The sequence below is a fragment of the Myotis myotis genome, unplaced genomic scaffold (assembly GCF_014108235.1).
Source record: "Myotis myotis isolate mMyoMyo1 unplaced genomic scaffold, mMyoMyo1.p scaffold_m19_p_26, whole genome shotgun sequence".
NCBI lineage: Eukaryota > Metazoa > Chordata > Mammalia > Chiroptera > Vespertilionidae > Myotis > Myotis myotis.
In genome coordinates, this window is record NW_023416331.1 from 32,648 (window position 1) to 54,701 (window position 22,054).

Sequence of the window (22,054 nt, forward strand, 5' to 3'; positions counted from 1 at the left end):
TATGATCCTTCTATTCCCACCTTGCTGAAAGTTTTTATCAAAAATGGGTGTTGGATTTTGTCAAATGCTTTTTCTGCATCAATTGATATGATGATGTGGGGTTTTTTCTTTCAATTTGTTTATGTGATGTATCACATTTATTTATTTGCTGATATTTTACCATCCTTGCATCCCTGGGATAAATCCTACTTGGTCATCATGTTTGATCTTTCTGATGTACTGCTGGATCCGATTTGCTAAGATTTTGTTGAGGATTTTGGCATCTATTTATGAGGGATATTGGCCTATAATTTTCTTTCATTGTGTTGTCTTTACCTGGTTTTGGTATTAGGGTGATGTTGGCTTCATAGAATGAGCTTGGAAGTGTTTCTTCCTCTTGAACTTTTTGGAATAGTCTGAGGAGGATAGGTTTTAGTTTTTCCTTGAATGTTTGGTATAACTCCGCTGTGAAGCTGTCTGGCCCTGGGCTTTTCTTTGCTGGAAGCTTTTTGATGACTGCTTCAATTTCTTCCACAGTTATCGGCCTATTGAGATTTTTAAATTCTTCCTGATTGAGTTTTGGAATGTTGTGTTTTTCTAGGAATATGTCCATTTTCTCCAGGTTGTCTATTTTGTTGGAGTAGAGTTGTTCATAGTATTTTTTAACAATCATTTGTATTTCTGTGGGGTCTGTGGTTATTTAGCCTCTATCATTTCTGATTTTGTTTATTTGGGTCCTCTATCTTTGCTTCTTGGTGAGTCTGGCGAGAGGTTCAACAATCTTGTTTATCCTTCCAAAGAACCAGCTCTTGGTTTCATTGATTTTATGTATTGTTGTTTTGGTCTCTATGTCATTTATTTCTGTTCTAATCTTTATTATCTCCTTCCTTCTCACTCTGGGTTTTTCTTGTTGCTCTCTTTCTAATTCTTTGAGATGTAGAGTTAGATGATTCACTACCATTTTTTCTTGTTTTTTGAGGTAGGCCTGTAGAGCTATAGACTTCCCTCTCGGGACTGCTTTCATTGTGTCCCATAGGTTTTGGATTGTTGTGTTTTCATTGTCATTAGTTTACAGAATGTTTTTTATTTCTTCTTTGATCTTTTTGGTAACCCATTCAATATTTAATAACATGCTATTCAGCTTCCAAGTCTTTGAGTGTTTGGGGTTGTTTTTATTGTAGTTTATTTCTAATATTATGCCATTGTGGTCTGAGAAGATGCTTGGTATGATTTCAATCTTCTTGAATTTGGGGAGACTTTGCTTGTGACCCAATATGTGGTCTATTTTTGAAAATGTCCCATGTGCACTTGAGAAGAATGTATATTCCATGGCTTTGGGGTGAAATGTTCTGAAGATGTCAATTAAGTCCATCTGATCTAGTGAGTCATTTAGGATTGCTGTTTGTTTGTTGATTTTTTGTCTAGAGGATTTATCCAGTGATGTCAGTGGTGTATTAAAGTACCCTACTATGATTGTATTGTTGTCAATCTCTCCCTTGATATCTTCCAGTTTTTTTTATGTATTTGGGTGCTCCTACATTGGGTGCATATATGTTTTTCAGGGTTATATCCTCTTGTTGTATGGATCTCTTTAGTATTATGAAGTGGCCTTCCTTATCTCTAGTTATGGAAAATTGCTTTTCTTTAAATATTAATGTTTATTGCATTTAACATTAAAACAAAAAACAAACATTGCCTTTCTGACAAGAAAATTTTAGTAATTACTTCCCTGTACAGTTTTGCTATATTTAAAGTGTCTGATCTGAATGTTTTGCCCAACATAGCTTCAGCCCAACAATGTATCTTGCCCCCACTCCCACTTAATGTCATTTAATACTTTCTCTCCCTTCCTTTTCGCTGAGTTTGTTATGGGGCACTATTTTTTTTATTTTTTTTATTTATCCTTACCCAAGCATATTTTTCCATTGATCTTTTAAGACAGAGGGATAGACATGGAGAAACAATGATGTGAGAGAAACACATTGATTGGTAGCTTCCTCCACACACCCCTACCTTTGCCTGGGCCAGGGAGGAGCCTGCAACCAAGGTATATGCCCTTGACTGAAATAGAACCCAGGACCCTTCAGTCTGTGGGCCTATACCTTATCCACTGAGACAAACAAGCTAGGGCTTTTATGGTAAACTTTATTCAGGCATGAGTTAAAATCAAGCTCACCTAAAATAAGGTTATGTGTGAAATGACAAAATATTGTGAAGAGAGGAACACTTCAACCTAATCTTGCATAACCAATAGGAGCATTGATTCTGGATTCTATAAATCATTGTTTGTGGCAATTTTATATGGCTAGCTTCCATAATAGGAGAATCTATTTATATAAAAGGCTATATGCTAAGTGTCCTTCCCACCTTCCGACCAGTCGCTATGATGAACATTGACTACCAGGGACAGATGCTCAATGGAGGAGCCGCCGTGACACACACACAGAAAGGGCACTGTGGACCTGGTACCCACAAAGCAACACTCAGCTTCCCCCAAGTGAGACACAGGCCCCACCACCACCATGGAGTGACAGCCCACCAAATTGCAGCCAACACTGCTGAAACCCTATGGCATAAAATGCAGTCCACAGCCCAGCCCAGCCTGGAAACAGTCGCTGTGGTTTCTGGGTAATGATGTCACATAGCAATGCCCGGCTTTCTCTCTATAGCAACTAGCCCCCTTGCAGTTTCTTCAGCCCATGAACACAGTTGAAAACATTTCACACTTAACCAAATGTCTGTGAAGCATTTTCCCACGCCTCATCTCATTTGATCTTCATAGAAGTCCTGGAGTAAATGAATAGGAGACTCGGTGGAATCCTATTTTCTTTTCATTAGCTAGAAAACGGAGATTTAGAAAGCTTAGAAACTTGACCCGACTGAAAAGAAGCGAGAAATGGTGGATCTTGAAAATGACTTCAGGTTTTCTCACTGTGAAGAATATAGTCAAATACTACCACAGTTAAATATTTTACCCTTTGTTCTCCCTGCATGATCTACAATAATAATCTATGTAATGTTGCTATTTACTGCTGTGTTGCTGAAAATTACCTGAAAGAGAAGTTGGAGTGCTTCACCAGACTGGAAAAATTTTAGCTAAATCAGAAAGCAGGTCTTATTAAGCAAGTTTATTCTATGTATATATAAAAGGCTAAGTTGACTCACACATGCACAATACTTTTAAAGCTCTCACTGGCGCCAATTGCATGCATGTGTTTCCATCTGTCATTGTGGGTCATGAATTTAGTTGACACTTCTATTATAGAGAAAGGGTGAATAGCGATATTAAAATATTTCTTCTAATTAATGTTCTTTCAATGTGCATGAATTCGTGCACCAGTTCACTAGTTGACTATATATTTAGCCACAGACAGAGCTCTTATTAAAGTTAAAATCTTCCTTGTGGTTGAGTAGGATTCCATTGTATGTAGGTACACTTCTTCTTTAGCCAATCATGTATGGAAGGACAAATGGCTTGCTTCTTTGTTTTGGTCACCATGAAAAATGCTGCAATGAACACAGGAGTGCATATATGCTTGGAAATAAATATTTTCAAAATTTTAGGGTAGGTATCCATAAAAGGGTTTGTAGGTTCATTTGAAAACTGTATTATTAATTTTCCAAGGAAGTTCCATATTGTTTTTCATAGTGGTTGTGTCAGTTTACATTTCCACCAGCATTGAATGAGGGTTCCTTTTTCTCCCCAACCTCTCCAACACTTGTTATTACTAGTCTTGTTGATAATAGCCATTCTAACAGGTGTGAGGTGGTATCTCATTATAGTTTTTATTTGCATTTCCCTAAGAGCTGGTGAAGTTGAGCATCTTTTCAAATATGTGAGGCCATTTATATGTCTTCTTGAGGAGATGAAATACTGCCATTTGTGACAACATGGATGGCTCTTGAGGATAGCATGCTGATAAAAATAAGTCCAATAGAAAAAGTCAAGAACCATATGGTTTCACTCATACAGAGCATATAAAACTGAAAGCAACAAATGATTAAATAAGAAAAAACAAACAAACAAAAAACACCTCAGAGAGACATGAAAGCATAGAACAGACTAAGGAATCTCCAAAGGGAAAAGATTAACCAAAGAATTGTATGCATAAAATGCATATATGCATAACCCATGGACAGAGACAATAGTGCATTGAGGGCCTGGGAATCTGGTGGGTTTGGGGGACCAGGAGCAAGGTGGAAGTGGTCAATGGGGAAATAAAATAGAAAATCTGTAATATTTTCAACAATAAAGATAAAACAAACAAAAACATCCCCACAGACACAGACAACATTATGATGGTCACCAAAGGAAAATGGTGGATAGTAAATGATAATGGTGATCAAAGAAATAGGGAAGGAACAAGATTTGACTTTGGACGATAAGCACACAATGTGATACACTAATGATGTATCATAGAATTAATTGCATTATTAGCAACATATAATTTTATAGACCAATGCCATCCCAAAATTTAATTTAAAAAGATTTAAAAAGAAAAAAGAGTTAAAATGTTAATAATAAAAGACTAAGTAAGGTAAAAAAAAATCACAAAAATTTAATAAGGCAATTATCATAACTAATATTCTTATAATTTTCTCAATTCATGAATTCCTTTTTCACCTTTTAATTTCCTCAAAAGGGAGCTTTCAGCCACTGTTGGGTGCCTGCAAGTATGTGTGTGCACGTGTACGTGTGTGTGTGTGTTTATCTGAATCCTTAGTTACTTTTATGTACTTATTTTTCAATATTGCAGAAATGTCTTTGGGTTTCTTTCTCATAAATAACATTTTCTCCCTTTCATTTTTCAGACAAACTCCAGAAGAACTTTGGTAAATTGGTTCTATATCCCTTTAATCCCAAACACTTTTCAATGACTGCCTTCCTGATGTCTCTAACATTTCTTGCCTTTTTATTGATATGACATTCCTTGCTTAGCACTTGACCCTGATGTCTTCTAACTTAACACAGATTTCCTCTTGAACCAGGGGTTTGATATTATCCAAATCAATTATTGCTGTAACTGTAAAACTCAGCATAGCTATTTCAAACATAAGACATGAGTAAGGGGAAGAGGGAAAAGTAGGTTTATAGTTGTGTGTACATGATACTCAGAGTATATTCTTGCATTATTATTTTTTAACTAGAGGCCCAATGTAAGAAAATCATGCAAGGGGTTCAGCCCTTGAAGCCCTTGTGGCTTCATCTGGAAGGTCGTCTGGAAGAATGTCCAGAAGGTCGTTTGGTTGTCCAGTCTAATTAGCATATTATACTTTTATTAATATAGATTACTATATTATTTAATGGATAGCTGTAGATTTACTATTGCCCCACCTTGTATATACTATATATTGAGTAGCAAAAATTTTGTTAAAGCTAACAAAACAAAACAAAATTGTAAAAGTCAAAATAAATTAAGAGTATTTTTATAAGATAAATAAAAACTTTATTCTAATTTTTTTAATCAATTCACTATATTCAGTCCTTTCTCCCTTTGAATTGTGGAACAATATTCTCTGAACAACTGAGAGCTTTCAGCCACTGTTCCTTTGTGTGTGTTGTTTGTTTATCTGCAATGTGACAAATTGTATTCACATTTGCTTCCCACAATATTCACAATTTCTTTCCATTTCATTTTTCAGACAAACTTCAGAAGGACTTTGGTAAATTGGTTCTGACATCCCTTTACTCCCAAACACTTTAAAATGACTGCTTTCCTGATGTCTCTAATATTTCCTGCCTTTGTATTGATATGCCATTCATTGCTTAACACTTGTCCCTGATGTCTTCTAACCTAACAGAGGTTTCCTCTTGAATCAGGGGTTCAATATTATTCAAATCAATTTTTGTTGCAACTATAATGCATGGCATGACTATTGCAAACATAAGACCTGGAAATAGGCAGGGTCAAATGTAGGTTTACAGTTTTGAGTACATGAAATTCAGAGTATATTCTTGCATTATTATTTATTTATTACTATATTACTTAATGAACAGCTGCAGATTTACTTTTGCTCCATTTTAAATATATATTGAGTAGCAAAGCACTTGTTAAAGTTAACAAACCAAAAAATGTATAAAAAAGTAAAAGAAAAAATTAAGAGTATTTTTATAAGATAACTAGCAAAATTCTATTCCAAAATGCTTTTTCTTAATTAACTATATTCAGTCCTTTCTCCCTTTAAATTGTGGAACAATATTCTCTGAGCAAATGATAGCTTTCAACCACTGTTCCTTTGTGTGTGTTGTGTGTTTATCTGCAATGTGACAAGCTTAATTTTGTATGAGTGTTTTTACAATAAATTTGAATTGTATTCACATTTGCTTCCCACAATATTTAAAATTTCTTTCCATTTCATTTTTCAGACAAACTTCAGAAGAACTTTGGTAAATTGGTCCTGGCGTCCCTTTCCTATCAAAAAATTTAAAATTACTGTTTTCTTAATGTCTCTAACATTTCCTGCTACGTATTGATATGCCATTGCTTAGCACTTGTCCATCATGTCTTCTAACCTAACAGAGATTTCCTCTTGAGTCAGGGGTTCAATATTATCCAAATCAATTATTGTTGCAACTATAATACATGGCATAACTATTGCGAACATACGACATGGATACAGGTAGGGTCAAATGTAGGTTTACAATTGTGAGTACATGAAACTCAGAGTATACTGTTGCATTATTATTTATTTATTACTATATTAGTAGTCCTGCGCACAAATCTGTGCACGAGTAGCTTGCTGCTGCTTGCCTCAGCTGGCCGCCCGCCCACCGCCGCTGGTGGTTCGCCATCGCTCAGCTCGCTGCCCTGCCCTCCTGTAGCTCTCCACAGCTTGTAGACTGGTTGTGACGTTATGGCGTCATGGCTAATTTGCGTATCCCTCTATTATTATATTAGATTATTTAATAAACAGCTGTAGATTTACTTTTACTCCACTTTAAATATATATTGAGTAGCAAAGACTTGTTAAAGCTAACAAACCAAAAAAATTATCAAAAAATTAAGAGTATTTTTATAAGATAATTAACAAAACTGTATTGCAAAATGCTTTTTCTTAATTAACTATATTCAGTCCTTTCTCCCTTTAACTTGTGGAACAATATTCTCTGAGCAAATGAGAGCTTTCAGCCACTGTTCCTTTGTGTGTGTTGTGTGTTTATCTGCAAGGTGACAAGCTTAATTTTGTATGAGTGTTTTTACAATAAATTTGAATTGTATTCACATTTGCTTCCCACAATATTTACAATTCCTTTCCATTTCATTTTTCAGACAAACTTCAGACGAACTTTGGTAAATTGGTCCTGACATCCCTTTCCTATCAAACAATTTAAAATTACTGTTTTCTTAATGTCTCTAACATTTCTTGCCTTTGTATTGATATGCTATTCATTGCTTTTCACTTCTCCTAAATGTCTACTAACCTAAGCCAGATTTTCTCTAGAAAAACTGGTTCAGTATTATACAGATTAATATTTTTTTCAACTATAATATGCATCATGGCTATTGCAAACATAAGACATGAGTACAAGCAGAGTCAAAGGTAGGTTAAAGTTGTGAATACACAAAACAGAATTTATTCTTGTATTATTATTTATTTATTAATTATTGTTTTATTTAATGAAAAACTGTAAATTTACTTTTGCCTCATCCTATATTATATATAGTACCAAAGATCTTGGTAAAACTAACAAACCAAAAAAAAGTTATAAAAATGTCAAAAATATAGGAATATTTTTATAAGGTAACTAACAGAACTTTATTCCTCAATCTTATTTTCTTCTTAATTCACTATATGCAGATGTTTTCTCGCTTAAAATTTGAAACCATAGTTTCTGAGAAAATGAAAGCTTTCAGCCACTGTTTCTATGTGTGTGTGTTGTGTGTTCATCTGCATTTGCCAAAGTTTAATTTTGCATGAGTACTTTACAATAAATTGATTTTTATTCACAATTTTTCCCCACAATATTTACAATTTCTTTTACTGTTATTTTTCAGACAGTCTTCAGGAACAAGTTGGTAAATTAATTAATTTAATTCCCATACCCTAACAAACTGTTTACTTGATGCCTTTTTCCCTATATGGCATTCATTGGCTCACCTTTTTTTTTTTTTTTTAAGTCTACTGCTCCTTCCTCAATTATTTTGTTGATATAATTATCACATTTGAATTTCCCTCTATTTAGTTTTCATAACTTCCTATCTTCCCATTTCTTCTTTTTCTATCTCATATCTGTCTTTCCCTATGAACTTTGATTTCTTCTGCTTTCCAGAGACTTGCCACATTTTCCACTATACATCTTGTGAGGTGAAGAAAAAAGGCTAACGGGCACATGATTTCCACTCTATTATACTGTCTGTAAAATATCCATTAAATTAGGACCTCTGCCTTTTTTTTTTTTCCAAGTTCAAGGGACCATTTAATGCAAACTCTGAGGCAGGACGGAAGATTCACACCTCTTCTAAATGTCTAGCATTGTCAGTCAAAACTTTGCTTATGGACTTCTCCCACATTCCTCTCCCCATTCAAAAGTCTCTTTAACCTCTGATATCATTCATTGGTCAACTGTAAATTTGAGGGGTATTTGCCCCTGTATATATTACTTAAGTGTTACCAGGTATAAAAATATTTCATGTGATTTTTCCTGAAATTCTATTTTTAACAATAGTATTTTGACTTCATTTAAAACATTTTATTGACACAATAATCAACTTGTCAAACTGCAATCCATTGTAAATATTTGTAGAAAGTGTTTATATCTTAAGAAAATGTTAGTGATAATATATCTATTTTGAATTTTTTTTAAAAAATCTTCCCCTGAGTACATGCTTAGAGAGAAGAAAGGAGAGAAATAGAGAGAAAGATTTATCTGTGTGTGAGAGAAACATGGATCATTTGCCCTCCTTTCATTCCCCAACAGGGGATTTAACCAGCAACCCAGGCATGTACCCTGACCAGGAATCAAACCAGCAACCTTGCAGTACATAGTATATAGTTCAACCAACTGAGTCACTCTGACTTGGCTCAATTCTGTATTTTTAATGTGAGTGACACAAAAAGGTATTATCCTTCAATGTTTCCAAAAGATATTTTAATAAAATACCAATATAATCATTAAAAGTATAATGTCCTAGTCCTGGCTGGTGTTTCTCAGTGGTTAGCATGTTGGCCGCACATTGAGGATAGCAGGTTTGATTCCTAGTCAAGGGCATGTACCTGGGTTGCAGGTTCAATCCCTGGCCCTGGCCAAGGTGCCTGCCAGAGGCAACCAGTTGATGTGTCTCTCTCACATCAATATTTCTCTCTCTCTCTCCTCCATTCTCTGCCTCTCTTTCACTCTCTCCAAAAATATGCTGGGATGAGGATTAACAACAAAAATTGTTTAATGTCCTCTTTTTCTAATAACATGTTTCTGGTTCTATTTTTGTTTTCAGAGGGAATGGAATTTAAAAAAATATCTCTTTATTGCATGTAGGAATGTTCATATAACTACTGCTATAGGCACAGGTTTAGACAAATGGCTGCCTTTTCTCTTTGCCCCTTCATCTTTTTTTAAGTAAATCGCTTGTGTATTGGTTGGTGTTTGCATTTTTTTTTTTTTTTTTGGAGAAGAGATTAAGATAAGGTGAACCTCCTTTTGGTATGTGCTAAAATAGAAATTCACAATAAACAATGTTTTATATTTATTGCTTGACAAAAATGTGAGTAGAGGCACCAAAAACCAAATCCTGTGTTCTTTTTTTCTGGAAGCCATGATTCAGTATTTGCTAATTCACATTTGTGATTACTTTATGCAATATAGCTGCCACAATGAGAATTGATGATATATATTTAGCAAAAAACAAAATTACATTAAATCTAAGAAAATGAGTAATAAAAGCCTCAGTAATGTCAAAAGAGATCAAAATGTTTTTATAAAGTAACTACTGGAACTTATATTCCTGCAATTTTTCTCAATTTAGTAGATTCATTCCTTTTAATTTTTGAACAATATTCTCAGGGCAAAAGGTAGCTTTCATTTACTTTGGTGTGTGTGTGTGTGTGTGTGTGTGTGTGTGTGTGTGTACATCCTGGTACATTTACCATTACATGGGAACTTTTCACTAGTTTAAATTTTCCTTGTGTTCCTGTTTCATAATATTTATATGGATTTTTTTCCATTTTATTTTTCAGATGATATCTGCAAAAGAATTGGTAAATTTCTCTGCCAATCTTTTACTCCAAAAACATTTAAATAACCACTTCCATGGTGTCTTTTAATATTCTCTATTTTTTCCTTGTTTGTTTGTTTTTTATCTACATGCCATTTGTTGGCTTTCTCTCTCCTGGACATCTATTTTTCTCTACCAGTGGTTTTGTTTATGAACTCCTCTCCATTTCTGTTTTTCTACCTTCCATTCTTTCCCATTCATACTTTTTCCATTTTATGTTACTTCTCTATAAAATTCATCTTCTATCACCCAGAATCTTGACAGAGTTTCATTGTGAAGTTTGTAAGACCAAGGAGATGAGACTTATGGGTATATGGTTTACATTCTATATTTTTTTCTGGAAACTGTCCATTCATTAAGTTATATATATATATATATATATATATATATATATATATATATATACACACACACACATATATATAATAGAGAAATATGTTAATTGACTGAGGCACTGTAATTGCTAACTGGACATGAGGAGGTTTCAAGTGCAGCATTGAGGAAGAGGTGGCAGGGGCCTCCGTGCACCTGCGCTGGGGGAGGGCCTGATCAGCAGCAGCCACAGCTGCTTTAAGGACTGGAGAGAGAGGCAGGGGACCAGCAGCAGCGCAGCTGCTGTGGGGCCCGGGGAGGGAGACAGGGCTGGACCGGAGGGTGGGTGGCGCCACATGATTTCATGCTGGGCTCCTAGTATGCGATAAGATCCCAAACTTGCTGAGTAAAATTTCTCCATCTACTGTTGTTTCAAAGACTGTGTACATTCAGATATCATTCATATTTCTAGTATTTGCTTTAGGCTCATACTCCATTCATTGTCTTTGATCATATTTCCTAAGTGTTCCCAAGTACATGCATATTTTTGGAAAAATTTTCTTGGTTTATATTCTTTAATAACATAGTAATTGTTCTGTCTTTTTGCATTTTATTGATCTACTTATTAATTGGGTACACTGCAATTCTTTTTATATATTTATATAGGAACTTATAGTAAGAAAAGTCATTTATAATGTATTTCTCAATTTTGAAATTTTATGTGAATGACATGAGAAGCTATAGTCTCAGGGACTACTAAGATTTTTCATACAATGCTAATAGAATCATAAAAGTTTAACATCCTTCATTTAATAATAATATTTTTCAGTTTTATTTTTGTTTACAGATTAAATGAAATTCAGCAATGTATCCCTTTAATGATGGTGCAAGCTTTCTATGCTGCTCCAGTTACACTTTTGGATGCGTGGGTTCCTTTACTGTATGCTTCCTCATGATATAAGTACCTGCCTCATGTGTGCATGCATGCCTGCATTTTATTCAGGAAAAAAGGAAAAGTACCAAAAAAAATAAATGAGTAAAGAACACAGGTTTTCCCCAAAGAAGTCCTATTTTACTTTCTCTTCCTGTGCCATTTCCTGTATTTGCTTATTTTCCACCAAGATGTGGAAGATGTAATCCAACCTTGTCGCTAACAGCTGAGATGTCCTTTGGAACCTTATGTCTCCAAGTCTCAAAAATATCCTTCAATTTTAACCAGGGAGTAAACTATGAAAGGGTTTCAAATTTCTGTCCTACTCCTTCTTGATATTGTGCCTTCATTCTGAGTGAATTATTTTCTCTCTCCCCTTCATTTTCTAGATAAGAGTGACCAGGAAAAAGGAAAGGCAGGAATCTACTATCCTGTCCTTACTTGTTGTTTCATCCTTTCTTGTACCTATGTCCTCAACTGTCGGTCACCTTCCTCAACTCCACCAGACACATCTTTTCACTTAATTTTTTCTTATTTTTTTCAATTTGTGATTCATTGTCTCCTATCACAACCTCTTTCATTTGTGCTGTTGTTGCAATCAATGCAGACTCAATCTTGTCTGTTAAGCAAATTTATTAATAATATACCTGTGCAGTTTTGGTATTTTAAAAATTTGTGATGTCTGACTATTTCCAAGAAAGGCTTAGGTCACGTGATTTTGAAATCCATCCACTGCCATTTAAAACTCACTTTCCTTTCATTTGTGGTTTACTTAAGTTTCATTCAGGCATGACTTAAAATGCAAATTTAAATAGAATAAAGGTATGTTATGAATTAATTCATGGACATAAGTGCTGTAAATAGAGCTGCCTAGAAACTTAACTTTTATTTTTATCCTTTTATTTTCTTAAGAAAGAGTTCCAGAACCTTTAATTCATGTTAGTGGCTGCTTTATGCAACACAGCTACCACAATAACAAGAATTTATATGATATAAGAACAGCAAAGAATATACTAAACAAACAAAACAATAAAAGAATAATGTTAAAATAAATAAGATTATTTTAAAACATAATAACAGAGATAATGTTTCTAAATGTTTTCTCAGTTCAGTAAATTCTCTTCTAGTATGCTTATTTACAATTTTTTTTTTCCAAAATGTTCTCTGGACAAAAAAGCTCTCTGCCTGTGTGTGTGTGTGTGTGTGTGTGTATACGTGTGTGTGTGTGTGTGTGTACAATGTATTTGTGTGTTTATGTGCCTCCTGATAGATTTAATTGGGATATCCTCCATGCCACTTTGGCATAATATTTGCATTGATCTTTTCTTTTTGTTTTTCAGAAAGACCTCAGAAAAAATTGGCAATTTTGGGGACAATTTGTTACTCCCAAACCCCTTTAAATTGATTGCTTTCTGGGTGTCTTTTATATTCTTTGCCTTTTACTCTATCTGCCATCAGTTGCCCTGCTTTTTTCCTTGAAGTCTACTGTTTTCACCCCAATATTTTGGTTATGAACTTGTCCCATGTTAATTTCTCTCCATTTAATTTGCCTACACATTTCATTCTTTCCTAATTTTTCACCCTCCCCCCCATTTTATAGCATTTTTTTCCCTGTTGTTTTTCTCTTTTTTTCCAGAGACTTGCAATAATTTTACTAAGCATTTGGTGAGATGAAGGGAATTAGGGTGATAAGCACATGGTTTCCAAAATAGAATATCAGTTGTGTATTCAAATATGTGAGATGAGAAAGTCCAAACTTCCCAATGGAAGATTCACATGCTTTGTTCTTGAAAGGCTTCGTAAATCTGATGTCATTCATTGACAAAGTATGAACTTGAGTCTCATTCTCCCACAGTTCTTGTATATATTCCAAAGTGACCCCATATATACAAATACTTTACAATTTTTTTCTCTTTTTTTTCTAAACATACAATTTGTTCTTTTTTCTTTGAGTTTGTATTACCAAACTCATAATTAAACATATTAATTATGCAAACTTCAATCTCTTTAAAATGCTTATAGGAAGGATTGTATATCACAAAGAAAGTTCAATGATAATATACCTATCAAATCTGAATTTTTATGTGAATACTATAAGGAGCAATCAAATTAAAATATAATAGAAAAGTCTTTTATGGGACAATATAATCATTAAAAGTTTAACATTTTAATTTTCCTATTGATATTTTTCAGATGTATACTTATTTTCAGAGGGAATGGAGTTTAGGAATATTTTTCTTTCATGAATTTAACAGGCTTCATTTGACTACTGCAACACAGTTTGGGACAAATGGGTGCTTTTACTCTTTGCTTTCTCATCTGTTTTTAAGTAATTATCTTGTGTATGTTTTAAATTTATTCAGAAAAATGTAGAAGGCCCAATATAAGACTAATGATGAATGTTGTTTACACAGAGAAAATCCTCACTTCCTCTTCTTATGGTATCACTTCTACTGTTAGTTCCTTTGTCATTGAGAGATGGATGGAAGCAAAACATTTCCTCCAATGAGAAGGCTTCTGGAGCTTAGGCTTCTAATTATCAGACATGGGGGTCAGTTTGAACCACAAAGGAGACTATGGAAGTGTTTCCATTTTTGTCCTTCTCCCTTCCTGACATTCTGCCCTCAGTTTTAATAAATAGATTAGGGTCTTTTTCCTTTTATTTTATTGATAAGTTTGCAGGAAAAGTATAAGTTCCATTAATGTATTTTCCTGTGTACCTCTTCTTGGTTTCATCTGTTAATTGTTCCTTTGCCTTCAACTGTCAATGATCATCTTCCTCAAGTCCAACATATGCATATTTTACATGACTTTGTCTTATCTTCTAACTGAATGTTGTCATTTTTTAAAAATTCTACCCATTAGTCGTGATTTGAATTGTGCTGTCTCTTCAATCTATAAGAATGCAGCTTTCTGCCAGGTACATTTTATTAACATATACCTCTGAGTCATTGGCATTTTCAGTGACTGGTGTGAACATTTAGTCCAACAAATGCCTAGTTCATTGGACTTAGAACTCGCTTTACTTATATTTACTACTTTATATCTTTCCTTTCCTGAGATTTAATGAAGATGAGCTTCATTTGGGCATGAATTGAAATAGAAACCGACATAAAACAAGGTTCTGTATTCATAGATTAAGAAAAGAAATTGTTTTGAATAAGGGCACTCAGGAACCTAACTGTATTTTCTCAAGCAGAAATGCCTCAAGATTCTGTTTTGGTGTTTGGGGCTATGTTATACAACAGAGCTATAGCAAAAATGAGAATTGAGTACATAAATTTAGTAGCAGCCAAAAACCATATTAAAGCAAGCACACTGGGTAATAAAAATCTAAGTAATATTTAAAGCAGCCAGGTACATTTTGAAAAGGTAAGTACCAGGATTACTATTCCTAATATTTTTTTCTCAATTTAGTAAATTAACTCATTTAAACTTTTTTTTGGTAGAATATTCTCTAAATAAAAGAGAGTAGCCATCTGCCACTGTTGGTATCTTTATTTTGTGTGCATGATGCATACATGTGTATATGTTTATCTACATTCCAATATGTTTAATATTATGTTCAATTTTTTCAAAGAACCAATATTCTTTATGCTTGTTTTCCACAGTGTTTACTCAAATATTTATTTTATTTTTATTTATTTTGGAGAGGTAGGTAGAGGGATAGAGAGGTAGATAGAAACATCAGAGAGAGAGAATCATTGATTTGCCTCCTGCATGTCGCCTACTGGGGATTGAGCCTGAAACTGGGGCATGTGCTCTTATAGGGAATCAAATTGTGGCCTCCCGGTTCATAGGTTGATGCTCAACCACTGAGCAGCACCATCTTTGCTACACAGATATTTTTATTTTATTTGCCAGATGATCTTAAGAAATCATTTCATATATTTTTCTGACAACCCTATATCCAAAAACTCTTTGACTTATTTCTTGGTATATTTGCCATTCCCTGTCTTTTTCTCTATATGTTGGCTCCCCTTCTCCTGGATGTACAATTTTCCAACCTCCATTTTTGGATATTAACATGTTTCTTATTAACTTATCTCCATTTCTATTTTGTTATCTTCCATCATTATCATTGCACCCTACTTGGTTCCATACCTTTCTTTCCCTACAATATTGTCTTCATCTGTCTTCCAAGGACTTGTCATAGTTACATGATGAATATTGTCAGATGAAGGAGCTTAGGAAAATAGGCACATGGTTACCATTCATATATTTCTAGAAAATGTCCTTTAAGTTGGGACCTTTTTAAGTATTCAAGTTGACAGGGCCATTACTATACTATCAATAATTCCCCAAATTTTATTAAATGGGAGAAGACTCCAAACTTTCATTGTTCTGTCAAATAACATGTAAATTCAGAAGTCATTCATTGCTGGAGAGTGAACTCAAGGATCACTGTTCCATTGCCTTTGATTATATAACCCAAGTTTTTGGCAGTATACAAATATTTTGCATAATTTTACAGGTTTCTTCCTTTTTCTTTCCCGCCATTGTGCTTTTACTTTTTTTTTTAATTTCCATTGACAAAATCATTAGTTTTTCAAAATGAAATTATTTTATGTTTGTAGAAAGTCATTATAACTTAATAAAATGTCATTAATAGTATATCTCAATTACAAAGTTTTAATTTCATAGCATGAAAAGTTACCCTAAGATATATCTAAAATATTTTTTTCATACAACATTAATATAATCATTAAAGGTTTAGCATCCTTCTCTTCCTACTGATATTTTTTAATTATAAATTTTTTTCAAAAAGGAATGAAATTTAGTAATATATCTCTTTAATCTACAACGAAGGATTCATATGACAATAGCTACAGAAATGGTCATGGACAGATGGGTGTTTTAATGTATACATAAATTTAGTAGCAGCCAAAAAACATTTAAAAACAAGCACAAAAAGTATTAAAAATATGCTTTTTAAGTATCTATCTCATATATGTGAGAGTGTTTGCACTTTATTTAAAAAAAAGGAAAGCCCAATGAAACACAAATGATTGATTCAGTTTATCTCAGAAGATGCTCAAGTTTATCTCCTCCCATTGTGCTATCTTGTATTATTGTGTTAATTCCTTTTGCACCAAGAGGTGTGAGAAAGTAAAAGAGTTTTGTCTCTGTTTGATGAATCAGAGATATAGATCAATTTATACCATGGAGCAAACTATAAAAGGGTTTCAAATTTTTATTCTCCTTCCTAACATTGTGCTCTCATTCTTAATGAACTGGTTCTTTCTTTTATTTTTCAGGTAAGAATGGACAACAAAAAGGCAAGTCCAATTAACACATTTCACTGTGTATTTCATTCTTTCATTTTTTTCTTTATTTTTGCCTTCTACTCTCAATGATCATGTTTTTAATTAACATATACATTTTTATCATTTTGCTTTGTTATCTTCTCAGATGAAGTTTGCCTCATCATTTGTCATTCAGTTTCTCCCATACTACCTCTGATTTCTCCTACTGTTGCAATCAATGTGGACAGATCCATCTGTCAATATAATTTTATTAACAACTTACTGCATAAGTTTTGTACATTTAATATTTCTGATGTATGAATTTTTTCCAACAAAGACAGGTTGTTTGATTTTTAAATCTTCCACTGTCAGTACCTCAATTCTTTTTCTTTCAAGTGATTTTCTTTACATGAGCTCATTTAGGCATAAATTAAAATAGAAATGCAAATACAGGTAGGTTTTGTTCACAGATAGACAAAAATATTGTGATTAGATGTGTCTGGAAACTAACCCCACATTTGCTTAGGAGCAGTGGTTCAGTGTTCTCTAATTCAGTGCTTTAAGCAACTTTATACCACATAGCTACTGCAATAATAAGAACTGACTAATCTATATAATAAAAGCAAAAGTTACCGTTATGGTGGAACAACCAGAACAACCGATTGCTATGATGCGCACTGACCACCAGGGGGAAGAGGTTTAATGCTGGCAGTCGGACATCCCCGAGGGCTCCTGGGCTGCGAGAAGGTGCAGGCTGGGCTGAGGGATTCTACCTCCCACCCCAGTGCATGAATTTAGTGCACTGGGCCTTTAGTCAAATAATAAAACTTTAAATAATATCAAGTATTAAGGGATTAAGAACATTTTAAAGGGAGTCACCATACTAATATTACTAAGTTGTTTTTCTTGATTTAATAAATTTTCTCCTTTTTAACTACTTTTATGTATGGACTTCTCCTATATTAAGTTCTCTCCATTTATGTTCCATTCTTTGCTATTTCTTTGTTTTTCATTCCATATTGTTCACTTCTCCCTTATAAGCATTAGTTTATAAGAGCTTTAGATTGATGTACTCAAAGTTTCTAATCTCTCTCTCTATCCCTCCCTCCTTCTCTCTCTTTCTCTCTCTCTTCCTCTCTCTCTCTCTCTCTCTCTCTCTCTCTCTCTCTCTCTCTCTCTCTCTCGCTGTATGTCTGCCATGTATTAGAGCCTATTTCTATGTAATTGATACTTCCCCAAACCTTCGGAGATGGCAGTAGTCAGCAAACTTGCTAAGTTCCTCCATCCACTGTCCTATCAGAAATGTGTAAATTCTGATGTCATTCTTTGGTCAAATGTAAAATGAGGCTCAGTCATCCAATGCCCTTAATCATATTACCTAAGGGTTCACAAGAATACAAATATTTTACACAAAATTTCCTGGGGCTATTTTCTACCCACCATAGGGTTTATTCTTTATATTTATGCATTTTATTGGCATAGTACAGTGGTCGGCAAACTCATTAGTCAACAGAGCCAAATATCAACAGTACTTCTTCAAAATAGACTCACCCAGGCCAAAAACCGACTTCTGCGCATGGGCCACAAAGTTTCAATCGCACTGTACGTGCGCGCCCGCACGTGGTATTTTGTGGAAGAGCCACACTCAAGGGGCCAAAGAGCTGCATGTGGCTTGTGAGCCGCAGTTTGCCGACCACTGGCATAGTAGATAATTCTACAAAATGCAAATACTTTATGAATATAGAAGAATTTTTTCACACACACACACACACTATATATATATATATATATATATATATATATATATATATATAAATTTTAGTTTTTTTTCTGTAAATGACTTGAGAAGCTCACATCCTAAGATGTTTCTGAAAATATAATATTCATCTTTTCTAATAATATTTTATTTTGTTTTCAGATTGAATGGTATTTGGGAATATATCTCTTTAATGTGTGTGGCAGGATTCATATGACTAGTGAGTGCTACAGATGCAGTTTTGGTCAGAAAACGCTTGTACTGTATTCTCCTCATTACCTTAAAAAATATCTGTCTTGTGCATGTGAGTGTGCTTGCATTTTATTATGAAAAAAGGTACAAGCTTCAATGAAAGACAAATGATTGGTATTATTTATAGCACAGGAAGCCATATCTACTTTCTCTCATGATGTTATTTCTGATCTTAATTAATCTTGCTCCTGCAATTGGGTGATGGGAGGAAGGCTCAATTGAGTTATGCTTATCTCTCAAAGCTTTCAATCTTCTGTCTTTGTTTGATTCTACCCTATAGTAGTAGAATAGGGTACAGTAATACAATAAAATATACTTTAGTCAGAAAAAAAGCATTTAAAGCACTATCTTTCTAAACTTCAATAATTTTCTCTAAAGTTCAAGCCACAAGTTCTTCCCCATCTCCTGCTTCCTTCCTGTCTTTATTTTAGCCACACTTCTTCCACTTGTCCTCCTCCCCTCCCACCTTTAGTTGCTTTCCTATTTCTAGCTATCCTCACCTAAGTTTTATCATCATGTTTGAAAAAATGGAATATGAGAATATAGTAGAGAAAGAGAAGGTCCAAATGATTCAAAAGAAGAAATATGACAAAAACAGACATAAATGGAAGAGACAATGAGAGAAAACACAAAAGAAAAGAAAAAAAATGATTTTCTCTTTTGTTCTTTTGCAGCTGGGACTAAATCATATGCTGGTGAGTGCCATGGACACTGTTGAAAAATAATGCTATTATCAAATATATCTTAACACTGTAGAGTGTTAACACATTGAAGAGTGTGCAATAAAATATATTGAAAATCAAAGAAACTACAAAACGTACATTTTATGAAATCAATAGATTACTCAATATTTTAACAGATAATAACATGTTTGGAATATTAAATTTTAGTGGTTTTATTTAACTTTACTTTTATTGGTGACACTATTACAGATGTCCCATTCCCCCTCTCATTGCTCATCTCCACTCAGCCCCACTCCCCCTTCCTTCTGGCCATCACCACACTGTTGTCTGTGTCTGTGGGTTCTGCATAATGTTCTTTAATTAATCCCTTTACCTCCTTTCATCCATTCCCCCCCTTCCATGCTGAGAACTGTCAGTATTCCATGTATCCATGCCTCTATTTTTATTTTGTTTGATAGTTTATTTTGTTCATTAGATGCCATATATAAGTGAAATCATATTGTATTTCTGGAATACTGCACAGCAGTAAAAAATAAAACCTCTACGTTTTTCTACAGCATGGATGGACCTAGAGATTATTATGCTAAGTGAAATAATCCAGTAAGAGAAAGACAAATAACAGCTTTTTAAATATATTGTATCTCACAGTATGCTTTGATAGATAAAGGATGAGGAAACCATAGCAAAAACATGTATTTGGCTATACAGGTAGATTCTTTATTTCTTTCCAATATTCTAAATAGGTTAAAGACACTTACCAGATACAAAAGTCAGATGAAGAACATAAGGATGAGTCAGTTCTTCAAGTCAGATATAACTCAGCGGGCTGTGAAAAGAGGTGCAAGTACATGAACAAATATTTCCATTGCTGCTTTCATTCCTGAATTAATGCTTCGGAATTCATACTCAGATATTCTGGGAGGACAGGAGCTTTATCTTTCAGGTGGTGGGTTTTCATGTTGATATGTTTCTTGCAGTTTGGATGAAAGAAGAACCGAAAGCTGGTGAGTGTGTGGTGGTACAGAGGGACCCTGCTCCTTTGGAGGCACTGTCAGGGGAGGATGAGTGGAGGAGCGCTGGGTCTGCCCGGAACCAGAGAAGCCCTCACAGGATGGGGACCCTTGGGCCCAGGCAACAGAATTTTCCAGGAAATATGATGGTTCATTTGTCTTTGCAGTAAATGTGACTCTGAATGCAGCCACTGCCCATCCTGCCCTCCTCCGTTCTGAAGATGGGAAGCGAGTAACCTGGCAAGAGACTTGTCAGGATCTACCCAGTTCCTTGCAGAGATTTGACTCCCTTCCCTGTGTGCTGGGTCAGCAGGACATCAGCTCAGGGAAATGCCACTGGGAGGTAGAGGTTGGGCACATGCAGTCCTGGGACCTGTGAATTTGTGGGATAATGTAAAAAAGAAGGGGAGGGTCACAATGTCCCCAGGGAATGGTTTCTGGGCCATCAGGTTCTATGACGGGGAATACTGGGCTCTCACCTCCCCAGAAACTCGTCTTACTCTAAAAGAAAGACCCCTTAGTGTGGGGATATTCCTGGATTATGAGTCTGGAGAAGTATCCTCTGTAACATGACAGTTGGATCCTATATTTTCAGCTTTCCCAAGAACACATTCTATGGTGTTCTAAGACCACTTTTCAGACTTTGGTCCTCTGGCTCAGGGCCCTGGAGCATCGTCCATGTGGAGGAGAAGTGACTATGTGCTTCATAGGCCTACCCTTCCCTGAGTAATGATGACATTGGGCCCCAAAGATGATCACAATTCTCCCAGCAGCCACAATTATTTTTTTCTATCTTACTGGTTCATTCTCAAGATGAAGCTATGGTACACAGACTGATTTAAAATTACTCCTATTGCTTTTTCTTGCCTAATTGCTCTGGCTAAGGCTTCCAGAACCATGATGAATAAAAGTGGGCATCACTGTGTTTCTGATCTTAGAGAAAAAGCTTTCAATTCCTTACTGTTGACAATGATGTCATATGTGGCCTCCAACATGTTGAGGTAGTTTTCCTCTATACCCAGTTAGTTCAAAGTCTTTATCATGAATGCATATTGAATATTGTCAAATGCTTTTCCTTCATCTATTGAAATGATCATGTATTTGTCCTTCATTTTCTTAACATGATTGATTTGTGAATATTGAGCCATCCTTACACTTGTGCAATAAATTTTATTGATTATGGTGTCTGATCTTTTAAATATTGACTTTATTGTGCTAATATTTTTGTTGAGAATTTCTGTATCTGTGTTCGTCAGCAATATCAGGCTTGAGTTTTCAACCTTATAGTGTGTTTGTCTGGTTTTCGTATACAGCAATTCTGGTCTCATAAAGTATATTTGAAAGCATTCCCTGATTGTTGAAGTTTTGGGAGAATTTTAGAATGATTGGCATTAATTCTTCTTGAAGTGTTTTCTACCTGGGAAACCAAACTGCTGATAAAAACCCCAAGACCAGCCTCCTGAGGTCCACCACTTGTTTGGGCTTTAATTCCCCACCTGACCTTGTCAGAATTTAAACTCTATTACACAGAATGAGATGAGGAAAGAGCTATTCATGGGGATTCTCTAGCACTGACCCGAATTCTATATGGAAAATCAACAATCATGGTATGTTCTCATTCCCTGAGACTCCAGTATATCCCATCCTCAAACACCTACATGAATGGACCCATTA

General features: G+C 34.7%; 1 protein-coding gene across 4 annotated transcripts in view; it reads left to right on the plus strand.

The window, feature by feature from the left end:
- The window catches only part of LOC118679663 (butyrophilin-like protein 9), a 34,691-nt gene extending 13,133 nt beyond the window's left edge, over positions 1-21,558 (plus strand). For 2 of the 4 annotated variants that reach the window (XM_036356673.1, XM_036356674.1), the window contains 10 exons: positions 4,792-4,812; positions 5,623-5,643; positions 6,347-6,367; positions 7,251-7,271; positions 7,977-7,997; positions 10,153-10,173; positions 16,692-16,712; positions 19,362-19,382; positions 20,348-20,374; positions 20,548-21,558. In XM_036356673.1, the coding sequence (XP_036212566.1) occupies positions 4,792-4,812; positions 5,623-5,643; positions 6,347-6,367; positions 7,251-7,271; positions 7,977-7,997; positions 10,153-10,173; positions 16,692-16,712; positions 19,362-19,382; positions 20,348-20,374; positions 20,548-20,759 (407 nt within the window). In that variant the 3' untranslated portion in view covers positions 20,760-21,558. The remainder of the gene's footprint in view (positions 1-4,791; positions 4,813-5,622; positions 5,644-6,346; positions 6,368-7,250; positions 7,272-7,976; positions 7,998-10,152; positions 10,174-16,691; positions 16,713-19,361; positions 19,383-20,347; positions 20,375-20,547) is intronic. The other 2 variants (XM_036356675.1, XM_036356676.1) reach the window with 2 other exon arrangements.
- Positions 21,559-22,054: the final 496 nt, after the last annotated feature.